This window comes from Chrysochloris asiatica, unplaced genomic scaffold (assembly GCF_000296735.1).
Source record: "Chrysochloris asiatica unplaced genomic scaffold, ChrAsi1.0 scaffold00054, whole genome shotgun sequence".
Taxonomy (NCBI): Eukaryota; Metazoa; Chordata; class Mammalia; order Afrosoricida; family Chrysochloridae; genus Chrysochloris; species Chrysochloris asiatica.
In genome coordinates, this window is record NW_006408572.1 from 14279113 (window position 1) to 14294854 (window position 15742).

The 15742-nt window shown below is 40.1% G+C and overlaps 1 protein-coding gene across 1 annotated transcript in view; it reads left to right on the forward strand.

Annotated features, from left to right (window-relative positions):
- DNAH9 (dynein, axonemal, heavy chain 9) overlaps positions 1 to 15742 on the forward strand; it is a 556281-nt gene that overhangs the window by 260771 nt on the left and 279768 nt on the right. Inside the window, exons 33-35 of the mRNA XM_006863433.1 lie at positions 6747 to 6874; positions 8397 to 8505; positions 9853 to 10000. Coding sequence (XP_006863495.1) covers positions 6747 to 6874; positions 8397 to 8505; positions 9853 to 10000 — 385 coding nt within the window. The remainder of the gene's footprint in view (positions 1 to 6746; positions 6875 to 8396; positions 8506 to 9852; positions 10001 to 15742) is intronic.

The window sequence follows — 15742 nt, forward strand, 5'->3', positions numbered from 1 at the left end:
GAAAACTGTCTCCGAGCTGCTGGGGACCACGTTCTAAAGTCCATCTGACTTCCAGAATGAGAGAATGTCAGCTCCTTCCAAATGTCTCCATGTCCTATGGTATCCAGGGCCACTCTCCAGACCTCTTTAATTTAGGACCTTCAATCAAAGTTGTAGAATCGAGCTGCCGCTCTAACTTTTATTTCCCATTAGTGAACCTGAGCATCTGTTCATTGTTATTGGTCTGAGCAGTTTGCTCTTTTGTGGTTTTACTTTCCCTGGTCTTTTTCATATTAGTTAAGGGAGCTCTTTGTAAGAAAAGAAGAGTAATCCTTTGTCTGCCTTGCGCATTGCTGGGTTGTTTGTTTTTCCCTTGTATCGTTTGTCTACTTGCTGTAGACATTTTACGTCTTCACGCAGTTTTTTTAGCGTACTGGTTTACGTGTTGGACTGCAAACTGCAAGGTCAGCAGTTGGTATCCACCACTGCTCCTCAGGATAAAGATGAGGTTTTCTGCTCCTATAAAAATTTAAATCTATACAGGGTCTCTGTAAGTTTGAACCAACTCCACGGCACTTAAAACACCACCAAAGATTTACATTGTAGGAAACCCTATGCAGGGTCACTATGAGTTGGAATCACCACCACCTTTTAGCATCTGGGATTCTTATTTATTTTACAATGAACTTTTAGTGATAGATACAGTATCATAAATCAGGTTCTAAAGATTCTTTTCACATTAACATTTCTATCCATTTGGAATTTATTTTGGGGACTAGTATGAAATTGTGTAGAGAATTAGCTTTATGTCCTTCCAGATGGATAGTGGATTGTGCCAGCATCATTAATAAATCAGTCATATTTCCCCCTGAATTTAACACCAGCTTGTCATTTATTAACTTCCATACATAGGAGATACGATTCTGGGTTTTCTGTTCTTCTCCACTCATCCATTTATTCTAATCCTATATTAATGTCATTATAATTTTGTTAAAATAATTTTATAACACATTTTAATATCTGATAAGGTAAGCTGCTCATCAAGCATCTTGTAATTTTCTTGACTATTTCCATCAGTCTCTTTTTCCGCATTAAATTTAAACTTATGTAATGTAATTTAAACTTTTAAACTCCATTTAAATTCTAATTAAAGTTTTAATTAAATTTATACATAAAATTTTGGGAAATTGACAAAGAAGAACTAAATCTGTATTTATTAAATGAGAGAGTACTTGTACAAGTAATGGAGTATAGTTTTTTAAAGAATGTCAGAGGAACTTGATTAAAATACAAATATGGTAGAATATCTTAATACATATTTTCCAAAGTTAGATCCAGTAAACATAAAAATAAGTATAGACGTAGAGGAATTGGCAAATCTATCATCAAACTCCATATACACATAGTTATAAAACTTTGCAACCTATGAATAGAAATACTCCTTTTTCGTTGGTTTACAAGAGGGACATTTCCAAAAATTAACAACGTAGTTGGCTACAAAGGAAGTGTAATGAATTCAGAATTGACAGAATTCATCTGTCAATTTACAGACCCCCCAAACCCATTGTTGCTGAGTCAATTCCAACTCATAGTGGGTGATCTTATAGTTCAGCATAGACTGTGGGGTCTCCCAGCTGGTAAATCTTTATGGGAGTAGACAACCTCATATTTCTCCCAAGCAGTAGCTGATGGATTTGAACCACTATTATGTTGTTATCAGCCCAATGCTTAACCCATTGTGCCACCAGAGCTCCTTTTCAGGCTAAAGTCTCTGATAATAATGTAACACTGTTCTTGTTAAGTGCCATTGAGTCAGTTCTGACTCATAGTGACCATATACAGGGTTTCTGAGGAGCAGCTGGTGGTTTGAACTGCCAGCCTTATGGTTCACAGTCCAGTGCTGATCCTACAATGCAAAATAACCAAAAATAATTTTACTACTCTATTATTCAAGAAATGGTTTCTAAACCTCTGGATCAAAGAGACAATTAAATGGAAGCCATTTAGAAAGTAATGAAAAGGAGACTTCATACCAAAACTCAGGGCACATCTGAAGTCTATAAGGAAAAGCATTAAACGCTTTCCTTATTATAAAAAATGGGATGGAAATAAAGGAAGTTAGTATCTATCTTAAGAAATTATTCAAAGTAATAAATTAAACCTGAAGAAAATTAAGAAGAAGCAACTAATAAAACAAAAGTTGAAAATAATGTAAAGGAAGGATTGTTGTTGTTGTTAAGTGCCGTCAAGTCAGTTCTGACCCATAGCGACCCTGTATAGGGTTTCCGAGGAGCAGCTGGTGAGCTTGAACCACTGACCTTGCAATTCAAATGACTTTGCAGTCTGGTGCATTAACCCACAGCGCCACACCAGGATTCTGTAAAGGCAGGATAGATAAATATAATTATTTGTTGTTGTTATTAAGTGCCATCGAGTAGGTTCTGACTCATCGTGACCCTGTATAAAAATTGATAAATCCATAACTAAAAAATGGAGTAAAAGTATCAAACATGAAGAATTGGATAGAACAGAGAGAAGATTAAATTAGAAAAGAATGCTTAATTAGATGAAAAATGTATTTGAAAAACTAGAATAGATCATCTAGAAAAATATAAATGAAGGAATGTGTTCGAAAAGAAATAGAAAACCACGTAGTGAAAAGCAAACATTTTAAAATGGTAGTCCTAATAAAGGACAGATTATCCCCAAACTCTAAATAATAGATCACTCTCAAATAATTCTGTAAAACCAGAGTCATTTGGACACCAACCCCTGTGTTGTTGTTGTTGTTGTCGAGTGCCGTTGAGTCTGTTTCAACTCACAACGATCTTGTATAGGGTTTCCCAAGGGTGACGGGTGGGTTCAAACCACCAGCATTTCAGTTAGTAGTCCAGTGCTTATTCTACTGCACCTCACCAGGACTCTAGCCCTCTAGAAACCCTAAAAAGTCTAAGTTCACTTATTAATACACATGCAAACATTCTAAATAAGTTACTGGTAAACAGAACCCAGCAGTTAACTCAAAAGAAATAATGCAATTTGGCCAAGTCGAATTGATTCCAGGATAAAATCATTTTGATTGATGACTTGGTAAGAGCCGTCAAGTAGGTTCCAACGCATAGCGACTCGGTATAGAGTTTCCAAGAGCCTTGCCATGAGCAGTTCAGTACTTACTCTACAGTGTCAAACCAGAACTCTTAATCAGTGAGTTGTTGTCAAGTGCTGTCAAGTCGATTTTGACCCATAGCGACTCTGTATAGGCTTTCCAAGGAGCGACTGGTGAGCTTGAACCACCGACCTTGTAGTTCAAACGGCTTTGCAGTCTGGCGCATTATTTGTTGTTGTTGTTAAATGCCGTCAAGTTAGTTCCGATCCATAGCAACCCTGTGTAGGATTTCCGAGGAGTGACTGGTGAGCTTGAACCACCAACCTTGCAGTTCATACAGCTTTGCAGTCTGGCACATTAACCCACAGTGCCACACCAAGACTCCTTATTGTTGTTAAGTGTTGTCGTGTCGGTTCCGACCCATAGAGACCCTAAGCAGCGTTTCCGAGGCTATAAATCTTTACGGGAGCAGAAAGTCTCATCTTTCTCCTGCAGAGCAGCTGGTAGTTTCAAACAGCTGAACTTGCGATTCACAGCCCGATTAGTAACCACTACACTACCAGAGCTCCTTAAGACTCCTTATAGCAAGCTAAAAATAGAAATACAGAAACAAATCCCATTCATAATACTATGAAGTATTTTAAAAATAGTTGTTGAGTTGATTCCAACTACCCCATTTGTGCCAGAGTATAGAACTGGGTACCATAGCGTTCTCAGTGACTGATTTTTCACAAGTAGATCTTCAGGTCTTTCTTTCGCTGTGCCTGTGGGTGGGATTAAACCTTTGGACTTGCCAATCATGTTAACTTTTTGCGCCATCCAGGAACTCCAGAAGTATTTAAGATGACATTTAACAAAAGACAGACATCTATGAAAAAAAAACTGTAAAACTTTATTAAAGAACATAAAACAATATCTGAATCAATGAAAAGACATACCATGTTACTGAATGGGAAAGTGAAACATTGTAAAACTCAATTCACCCAAACTAATATATAAATTTCTTATAATGCCAGTTAGAATCACACTGGACCTTCTTCTCAAGGCCTTCCTGTGACTAGATTTGCCACGGCTGCAATTATGAAACCTAAAAATCTTACCTTACAGTGGATAGATCTCTAAAAGGGAGGTAGCATATGACTAAGAACCTGGAAGAAATCCAGGCTGCCCTGAAGCCATTAACAAAAGCAAGGCTCCAGGGACTGACAGAATGCCAACTGAACTATTTTAACAATCTGGTATGGTATTGCTAAAGCATTCTTGAGTCTATGCCAAGAAATTTGGAAGACAGCTACCTGGCTTACTGACTGGAAGAGATCCAAATTTATGCCCATTCCAAAGAAAGGTGGCCCAGCAGAATGTGGAACATATCAAACAATATTATTAATATCATAGACAAGTAAAATTTTACTGACAGTAATTTCAAAAACGGTTGTAGTAGTTGATAACAGGGAGCTGCCAGAAATTCAAGCTGGATTCAGAAGAGGACATGAAATGAGGGATATCACTACCGACGTCAGATGGATCTTGGCTGAAAGCAGAGAACGTCAGAAAGATGTTTACATGTGTTTTATTGACTGGGCAAAGGCATTTGCTTATGTGGATCATAATAAACTATGGATAATATTGCAAAGAATGGGTATTCCAGAACACATTCTTGTACTCATGAGGAACCTGTACTTAAAATAAGAGATAGTCATTCGAACAGAACAAGGGGATACCGCAGGGTTCAAAATCAGGAAAGGTGTGTGTCACACTCAGTCTTGTATCCTTTCATCATACTTACTCAGTCTGTATGTCGGTGTTAAGTGCCGTCGAGTCAGTTCCAACTTGTAGTGATCCTGTGTACGTTCCCAAGGCTGTAAATCTTTGTGGGAACATAAAGCCTCATCTTCTTCTCTTGGAGTGACTGGTGGGCTCAAACTGCTGGTCTTGTGGTTAGTAGTCCAGTGCTTATGCTGAAGAGCCACCATGTTTCCATTCAATCTGTATGCCAAGAAAATAATCCAAGATGTTGGACTATATGAAGAATAATCCAGCGTCAGAATTGGAGGAAGACTCATCAGCAAACTATACCATGCAGATAACACAACCTTGCTTGCTGAAAGCAAAGAAGAATTGAAGCACTTGCTGATGAAGACTAAAAAATAATAATCATACAGCTTTCAGTATGGATTACAACTCATTGTAAAGACAACAACATTCTCACAAGACTACTAAACAACATCATTATAAATGAAGAAAAGATTGAAATTTTCAAAAAGTCCATTTTACTTCTATCCACAATCAATGCTCTTGGAAGCAACTGTCAACAAGTCAAATGATGTATTGCTTTGGGCAAATCTGTTGCAAAATACCTCTTTAAAGTGTTAAAGAACAAAGGTGTCACTTTAAAGGACTAAGGTACACCAGACCCAAGCCATGATGTTTTCAACCACCTCATATGCATGTGAAACCTGGTGGACAATGGGTAAGAAAGCTGGAGAGGAATTGATGCATTTGAATAATGGTGTTGGTGAAGAGTATATAAAGGACCATGGATTGCCAGAAGACCAAACAAATCTGTCTTGGAAAGATTACAGTCTCCAGAGATGATGACGTGGGACTCTAGACCCAGAGAGGGAGAGGGGCTGTGTGCTGATGACCAGGGGGCAGGCTTGCAGGGTGTACCATTTATTGTTTGATGATGCATGGAGGGGATTGTAACCATGGCAATGTAACTATATACGATGTAGTTGTTAAGTGCTGTCGAGACAGTTCTGACCCATAACAACCCTATATAGGGTTTCCGAGGAGCAGCTGGTGAGCTTGAACTGCCGACCTTGCAGTTCAAACAGCTTTGCAGTCTGGCTCATTAACCCACAGCGCGAATGTAAAGCTAATGTTCTCCCATGTAAACTGCCACATAATTCACAATAAAACATGTATAAATTAAAAAATAATAAAATACAGTCTCACAATGCTCTTCAGAAGCGAGGATGGTAAGACTTCATGTTATGTACCTTGGCCGTGTTACCAGGAGGGACCAGTCCTTGGTGAAGTACATCATGCTAAGTCAAGTAGAGAGTCTGCGAAAAAGAAGACCTTCAAAGAGATGGATTGAAGTGGCTGGAACAATGGGCTCAAACATAACAACAGTTATGAAGATGGGAGGACCAGGATGTGTTTCGTTCTGTTGTATATAGTTTTGCTATGAATTATAGCTGACTTACAGGCACCTAACACTAACAGCAACACGCGGAAAATAATAAACCTAGTGAGGTACACACCAGACAATTTGAGATCAAAAGGACAACAGTTACCCAGGGACAAAGTTCAGAAGGGTTAGGAAAGAAAGAGGAATGGAAACAGAAAACCCAAGGAGGAAGTAGGATAAGCGATATTACATTGTGGGGATTGCAATCAGTGACATGACACAAAATGGGTATGACTTATGAAATGTAAAACTGATGATCTGCTCTGTAAACCTTCACCCAATTCACAATAAAAAGTTTTTAAAAGCAGCTACCATAAACCCTGGAAAGTAGCACACGCTGGGTCACGTTGAGTTGAATTTCACTGAATGTCATTTCATTTCTTTGGTAGTAGTGGGAAACGGCTACATTGAGAGAAAGAGGATCAATGGCTAAATGCAAAATCAGGACTCTGTTTTTCCTTTTAGGGTTGTTCTCCTCCATCATGAGAGAGCTCGCCAATATCACCCACGATGGGCCCAAGTGGATTTTGCTAGATGGTGATATAGATCCCATGTGGATTGAGTCTCTGAATACTGTCATGGATGATAACAAGGTATCAAGTTGGGGAGGAGGGAATCCCACCCGCCCCTAAGCCAATGGTATTATTCATGTAGGAGGGTGCAGACCACACCGGGGGACACTACCACAGGGCCTGACACCAAACTGTTTGTCGATAAAATGTGCCTGTAGTAAGGAGTTCAGCAGAAATGTATTATTTTTTTAATAAAAATATTCTTGTAGTTGTAACAACAAAGCAATTTTTATAAACTCAGTTAACATGTATCAATAAGCCTACAAAGCGAAAACTCGATGCTAACTTACCTTTTGAACTTCCTAATGCGCTCCTTCGGTGCTGTCATTATTACCCAATTACAATGACACTTTCAATCATGTGGTTTTGTCTGCACATTCCACAAGCACACTGTGGTTTTCATAGTCACTGATTTTGTCACATTTTCTGGCATTTTAGCTACAATATTGTGGTAAATAGTATTTACAAAACGATATCAATGAGTTTTTAAGCATAAACTAGGAGACAAAAATTTTTTAAAGGCTTCCACTCAGTTTCGAATAACATTGTAACGAATAATGGCAAGTTTTAACATTATCGGAATCTCCTTTAACATCTTCTTCATATAGGTTCATTTAACCTCTCCCCAAAAAGGGACTATAACATTATTTATTCAAATCTTACTGTGTATTTAATTTTTTTAAATAAATTAGAAAGACTGGGGTCAGAAACATTCTGAGATTTGTCAAATATCTTCAATGTGGCAAGCCTTACCCTACTCCAAGTGTATCTGATTTTTTATAAACAAGAAAGTCAACAGCCAGTGTTGAACTTCATATTTCATACTACTCTTAAACTTGTTCCGAAATCACCTCCAGAAGAGAAATTTTAAATTATTTCAGAATGTATATCATCAGGATGAATGTATGAGTAGGCTTCCCCAAAGAAAGTACTTTAAAAGAAACAGTAATTGTATGAAACTGTAAGTTCTCTTCATTAAAAAAAAAAATTCTTAATCAAATACGGCCTAGAAAGGTCTGGTAATCTACTTCTGACAATCTGCCAATGGAAATCCCATGGGTCACAAAAGTCTCGTCTGTTACAAATCATAGGAATGATGTAGCACTCGACCACCACCGTAAGTGACAACGACAACTAACAGCAGCCGTCAGTTGTCATTGAATAGACTCTCATGATGCACCCATGTGTGTCAGACTAGAACTGAGCTTCATAGGACTTCCAAGGGCTCACTTTCCAGAAGTCAATTGCCAGATCTTTCTTCTGAGGTGCATTTGGATGATCTCAAAACTCCAGCCTTTTGGTTAACAGCCAAATGCATTAACCACTTGCACCACCCAGTGACTCCCAAAACAATGATGATGGTATTTAAATCATCGACATCAATTTCAACTTTTTAAATATCTTTTTTTTCCTGAGTACAGAAAGGGTTGTTGTAAGACATTAAGAAAATACTGATAATCATAAAGAAGTAAATAACCAGTCCCCCTGTGGCCATGCATCCCAGCTCCTTCTCAACATGGCATGTCCCCTTCTGTGTTTCCAGGTGCTGACGCTGGCTAGCAATGAGAGGATTCCTCTTAACCCCACAATGAGGCTGCTCTTCGAGATCAGCCACCTGCGCACAGCCACCCCGGCAACTGTGTCCAGAGCAGGTAGGTAGCTCTTCAGAACAGGCATGGTCCAGGAAAGGAAAAGAACACCAGACTACTCAGTGAGAGGCAGGTGCCTCTGGCTTTACCCATGGCTTTTTGGCTCTAGAGGAAGTTCCAAGCAGGATCCAAGAACTAATCACCTGAAATTGTAGTCTAGCTCTCAGCCCTAATTCGCATGCACCAGGGGGAGTTAACTACTGTGAGCCCAAGGCCACATGATTTTGCTCATTCAGAAATGGGGAGAGAAATCGTCCCTGAACTGGACAACTGTCCAGGGCACACTAACCTGCTTTTAGGCCAATTCTAGTGTCTCAGTGGAGATGACCTGGTCTTGTAATTTCTCACTAAGCCCTGGTGCAAAACAGCAACCTAGCACTTAATGTTCCTTAATCTTCCCTCACTGCATTTATCAGCAGACACTAGAAGATAAAGAGAACCTACCTGTTTGGGCTCTTCAGATCATATCAGATTCCTTATCAAGGAAGTTAATGAACTCAGGTCAGGAGAATTGTTTCTCCTACTCTGTTATTGATTTCCTGTGGCTGTCCAAATTACTAATAACAACAGAAATGTAGTCTCTCACAGTTCTGGAGACCACAAGTCCTAAATCCAAGTATTGGCAGGGCTGTGAAATCTGAAATCTCCAGGGGAAAAAACTTCCTTGCAACTTCCAGCTTCAGGCAGCTCTTAGGCTGGAGATGGCTGTCGGTTTAGGGTTCAATCACTCACATCTCTGGCTCCATCTTCACATTGCCTTGGTTTTTTAAGCATGACTTCCTCTCTTCTTTCTCATATAAGAACACATGTAAGTATCCCTCCCAGATAATCTGAACTGTTCTCACCTCAAGAGCCTCCATCTAATCACTTCTGCAAAGACTCTTTTTTTCCAAATAAGGTCACATTCATGGGTTCCAGGGGTCATGACAAGAACATATTTAGGAATCCTGGTGTGGTGCTGTGGGCTAATGCGCCAGACTGTAAAGCTGTTTGAACTGTAAGGTCGGTGGTTCAAGCTCACCAGCTGCTCTTTGGAAACCCTATACAGGGTCACCATGGGTCAGAACCGATTCGACACTCAACAACACTTAACAACAACATGCAACCCGACATGACGAGTATTGCTAACCAATCAGAGTCTTCTTTCTGTGCCTCAACTTGGCCGTGAGATCCTTTGCAGCATGGATCCCTATGCTCGGAGTTGGTTCTCAAGAGTTAACCCCTTGCCCTCTCAGACCTAGGCCAGAACTCTGTTCGTTTTAAATCCAGTCTCCTGTAGGTTTTCTAAACAGAGAAAAGACCTGCCTGGATTGAAGGACACTCACCGGATGATATTCTCTGTGCTCCCAGGCATCCTGTATATCAACCCTGCAGATCTGGGGTGGAACCCTCCAGTGAGCAGCTGGATTGACAAGAGGGAAGTCCAGACAGAGAGAGCAAACCTAACCATTCTGTTTGACAAGTACCTTCCAACCTGCTTAGATGTGCTCCGAACCAGGTAGGTAAAGAAACAAGGAAGGTAGCAACTTCAAACATCAGTAAAGAAGGTGTTGTCTTACACTTGATGTCTTGATGATGTTTTATCCCCAGAGCACTCCCCTCCACGCACAGCAGATGCAGAGAGGGGTATGCATTCATGGTGGCCCTCCCATGCCTGCTTTCAGTGCTTGGAAGGGGAGTCAGTGAAGAAGAGGAAGATTTGAAAGTGCCTTTCATGGGTGTATCTGAATGGGACTGTTGGCTTTCAGATCCCATAACAGTCCCAACACTTGGGCCTTTTAGTCTGCAACACAAGCAGCTAGCTCTTAGTCTTAGTTCTCTGCCATAACAAAGAACCACCAAGTGGTGACTTTAAAGAGCAAACATTTATTGTCTCATTGTTTGTTTGCTTTTTAAATTTTATTGACTTATTATTGTGAATTGGGTGAAGATGATCAGTTTTCCATCCAACAATTCATACACGTTTTGTTTCTTTTCATGGATTGCAATCCCTACAATGTACCATGGTTTATCCCACTTCCTCCATCTGTTTCCTGTTTCTATTTTTCCTTCTTACCTACCCTTCTGAACTTTGTCTTTGGGAGAATGTTGCCCTTCTAATCTCAAATGTTTGATTAGTCTAAGGTGTGCGTATCTTTCTAGTGTTATTGTTCCCCTTATAAGAAAGAGTTGTCAACTGTTTAGCTGAAAATTCAGCCACAGGGGTGAATTAATTTTCAGACCCAAAGAGTGACTAAGGGCCACAGTTTCGGGGTCTCCACCCATCTCTATCTGACCAATAAATCTGTTTTTCTTTTACGCTTTTGATTTCGGGTGCATTTTTCCTCCCATTCTATGGAGGACCTTCTAATGTGATCCCTTTCAGAGCAGTTGATAGTAGTAGCTGGGCACCATCTAGTTCCTCTGACCTCAGAGTCATGGACAGTGAAGTTCACAGGGTGCACGAGACCACAGGACTCCAGGTATCTTTAATGTTCAGGACCCTTTACCTCCAGACAACTAGAGACCAATAGCTGCGCCTTAGAGGGCTGCTCACAAGCTTTTAAGACCCCAGTCGCTACTCACCAAAGTAGAATATAGAACATTGTCTTTCTGCACTATGTTAGGCCAATTGGCTGTACTGTCCCTGAAACTATGGTCTTGAGCCCTTAGGACTAGCGACTCATCCCTTCAAGGTGCTGATTATGTCCTAGAAGTTTTCATAACTTTACATCCCACCAGCTCCTCCACATTCATGGATATATTTACAGCAAAAGTAAATTGTTGTTGTTGTTGTTGTTGTTGTTAGGTGCCATCGAGTCGGTACCGACCAATAACGACCTTATGCACAGCAGAACGAAACACTGCCCGATCCTGGGCCAATATCACTACGGTTGCCACGCTTGAGTCCATCAGTGCTGCCACTTGGCCAATCCATCTTGTTGGGAGTCCTCCTCTTTTTCTCTGACCCTCCACCGTACCAAACATGATATCCTTCTCCAGTGACTGGTCCCTCCTGACAATATGTCCAAAGTATGAGAGACAAAGTTTAGCTATCTTGGCCTCCAAGGAGCACTCTGGCTGCACTTCTTCCAAAACAGATCTATTGGTTCTTTTCTATTCTCCTCCAACACCATAACTCAAAAGTATTAATTCTTCTCTGGTCTTCCTTATTCACTGTCCAGCTTTCACATGCATATGAGGTTATTGAAAATACCGTGGCTTGGTTCAGGCACACCTTAGTCCTCAAGCTGACTGTAATGCAATACATTGTTTGGTTTCTTGACTGCTGCTTCCTTGAGTTGATAGTTGATCCAAGAAGAATGAAGTCCTTGACAACTTCAATCTTTTCTCTGTTGATAAGAATGTTGTTTATTGGTCCAGTGGTAAGGATTTTTGTTTTCTTTACATTGAGATGTCATCCATACCAAAGGTTGTGCTCTTTGATCTTCATCAGTAAATGTTTTAAGTCCTTTTCACTTTCAGCAAGCAAGGTTGTATCATCTACATATCACAGGTTGTTAATGAGTCTTCCTCCAATCCTGATGCCATGTTTCTCATCATAGAACCCAGCTTCTAGGATTATTTGCTCAGCATACAGGATGAATAGGTTTGGTGAAAGAATACAACCTTGTTGCACACCTTTCTTAATTTTAAACCATTCAGTGTTACCAGGTTCTATTCAAACAACTGCTTCTTGGTCCAGGTACAGATTCCTCATGAGCACAATTAAGTGTTCCAGAATACTCATGCTTCGCAATGTTATCCATAGCTTGTCATGATCCACACAATCGAAAGCCTTTGTGTAGTCAATAAAGCACAGGTAAACATCTTTCTGAAATTCTCTGCTTTCAGCTAAGATCTATAGGACATCAGCAATGATATCCCTTGTTCCACAGCCTCTTCTGAATCCAGATTGAACCTCTGGAAGTTCTCTGTCAATGTATGATTATAGCCGTTTCTGTATTACCTTTAGCAAAACTTTACTTACATGTGATAGCAAAGAGATTGTCCTATGATTTCCACATTCCATTGGGTTACTTCTCTTTGGAATGGGCACAAATATGGATCTCTTCCAATCAGTCAGCCAGATAGTTGTCTTCCAAATTTCTTCGCAGAAATAGGTGAGTGCCTCCTGTGCTGCCTCACTTTCTTGAAAGATTTCAATTTTTATTCCATCAATTCCTAGTGCCTTGTCATTTGCCAATTCCTTCAATGCGCCTTGGACTTCCTCCTTCAGTATCAGTGGCTCTTGATCATATGCTACCTCTTGAAATGGCTGAACATTAACCATTTCCTTTTGGCACAGTGACTCAGTGTATTCCTTCCATCTTCTCTTGATGCTTTCTCCATCATTCAATAATTTGCCTAGTGAATCTTTCAATAATGAAAGTCGAGCCTTGAATTTTTTCTTCAGTTTCCCCAGCTTGAGAAATACTGAGCATGTTCTTCTTTTTTGGTTTTCTGAATCCAGATCTTTGCACATTTTTTGTTGTAATATTTGGCTTTATCTTCTCGAGCTGATCTTTGAAATTTTCTGTTTAGGTCTTGGGCCTCCCTTTTTCTTCCATTTGCTTTAGTCTCTCTAGGCTGGAGAGCAAGTTTCAGAGTTTCTTCTGACATCCATTTTGACCTTTTCATTCTTTCTTGTCTTCTTAATGACTTTTTGCTTTCTTCTTGTATGATGTTCTTGATGTCATCCAACAACTCTTCTGGTCTTCGGTCTTTAGTGTTTAATGTATCACATCTGTTCTTCTGATGATCTCTAAATTCAGGTGGGATATATTCGAGGTCATATTTTGGCTCTTGTGGACTTGTTTTCATTTTCTTCAGCTTCAGTTTGAATTTACATATGAGCAATTGAAGGTCTATTCCACAGTCTTCCCCTGGCCTTGTTTTCACTGATGATATGGAGCTTTTCCATCGTCTCTTTTTGCAGATGTTGTCAATTTGAATTCTGTGTATTCCATCTTGTGAGGTCCATGTGTAAGCAAAAGTAAATACCCATGTACAAATATCCTCTGTCAAATCCATATATATATATATATATTTGTGGGAATTTCCCACTCTCTTTTCCATATCTATTTGAACCTGTGTGTCTATCCATGCATCTACTCAGAGATGACCATTTATGCAGGATTGTGTTTATAACTGACCTTCCCTGTGTTGCCTTTAATAGGATCACTCCTTTCAGGATCTTTCCTTGCTTTTGTTTTTTGTGTAAGGGTGTGTGTGTGCCAACCTTTCTCTTACTGTATGTCTAGCAGGACTCCTGGTGTAGTATAGTCACACATGGGCTATGAATGTTTCCCCCTCTAACAAGCAAGCATGGAGCCAGGGCTGAAGGGAGAGCCTAACAGGCAAGCATATTTCAAGAAGGCTTATGAGACTCCTTTCCTGTGTCCCAATCCATACTGGCCCCTGGGAGGTGCAAAGGTTAAGTGCTTGGCCACTAACAAAATGATTAGAAGTTCAAGTTCACCCATGAGCAGCTCAAAAGAAAGACGTGGAAATCTACGTCTGAACCACCAGAGCCATTGAAGCCCTGTGGAGTCATCTTGTGTCAGATTTGACTCAACAGAAACTTGTTTGTTTGGCTTTTAACGTCACCCAGTCAAAAGTTTGAGGAGCCCTGCTAGCGGAGTGGGTTATGTGTTGGGCTGCTATACTCACTGTCAGTAGTTCAAATCCACCAGCCACTCAATGAGAGATAGATGAGGTTTTCTGCTTCCGTAAACATCCGTCGGCTCAGAAACCCTGTATAGAGTCACTCTGAGTCAGAACTGACTCTAGAGCACATCACCACTGCCATCAATTGTATTAAAAACCATCCACATTCAGAATACATTTTATCAGCCAATTTTTTTTAACCACAGTAAAAATAAATGGATTGTTTTACCTCACTACAAGTTGAACTGTGATTGAGTAGGTGATGCATGACATATTTTTTAGAGATTTAATTGAACATGTAGTAATTTGGATTTTCTAGTGTTTGTACTTTAGGGTAATCATTTGTTTTTGTTTTTTCCCTGAGGGCCTCATTTTTATAAACCTTTGAGAAGGTTATAGGCCCTGGTGACCCGGAGTTCTCTGCTCTCTGAATCTAATGGGATAAAGTAATCTTGGCAGCAGAGAAAGTTTGGAATATTGGGCAATAGTGACTGGTACCACAAAAGGGCAAGGGTGGCAGTCCCTGGGTGGTCCAGATGGTTAGCACATTCTGATGCTAATCAAAAGGTTGGAGATTTGAGTTCACCCATAGATGCTTCAGAAGAAAGGAAATCTACTATCAAAAGAAAGCAGTCATTAAAAACACTATGGGGCGCTCACAGTTCTACTCAGACATACAGGAGGTCACCTTGAGACTGAGTTGATTTGACAATAACTAACAACAATAAATAAACAGAAGAAGAAAGTTTGAGGAAATAGTCTACCCCTTGTTCTTTGTCTTTTGTAGAGAAACTTGCCCAATATAGACTTGGACTAAAAGTCAGACCATTTCCCACCCTGAATCTTTAGAACAAAAGATGCCAAACTCTGGTGTGTTTGCTTGTGTGTGTGTGTGTGTGTGTACACACTCACGTACACAGTCATGCCTATGCACACAACTTTGAAATAAGTTTTGCATCTTCTGACACTGGGCTCAGAGTATCCAGGTACACCCCCAATCTGTGAACCTTATAATTTATGATTATCAATTGAACAACAGTAACAAAAACAACCATTGTTCATTGAATGCCTTCTCTAGGTGTGAGGAACATGCTGGCTTCTCAGAAGAAAGACCTGGTGATTTACTTCAGAAAAATCAGCCATGGGAATTCTCACAACACTCCTAAAAGGGCTGTCCTCCCTGTAGATCAGGACGCTGAGGGCCCAGGATGTTCCCACAGGAGCACAACTGGCTAGTAACAGAGGCACACACTTCAAACCCTTGCTTCTGCTTTCTGCAGACACAGTTCTAGAATGCTGGCTTTATGTGGATTTGTTATTACAAAGCTATACAATGCCAGCACACTGATTTTTATATGGAACAAGCAGGCTTCATAAGGGGTGTGTAATTATATATATATATTCGATTGTGTGGATCATGACAAGCTATGGACAACATTGAGAAGTATGAATATTCCAGAACACTTAATGGTACTTCTGAGAAATCTGTACCTAAACCAAGAAGCAGTTGTTCGAACAGAGCATGGGAACACTGAATGTTTTAAAATTGGGAAAGGTGTGAGACAGGGTTGTATTCTTTCACCATACTTAT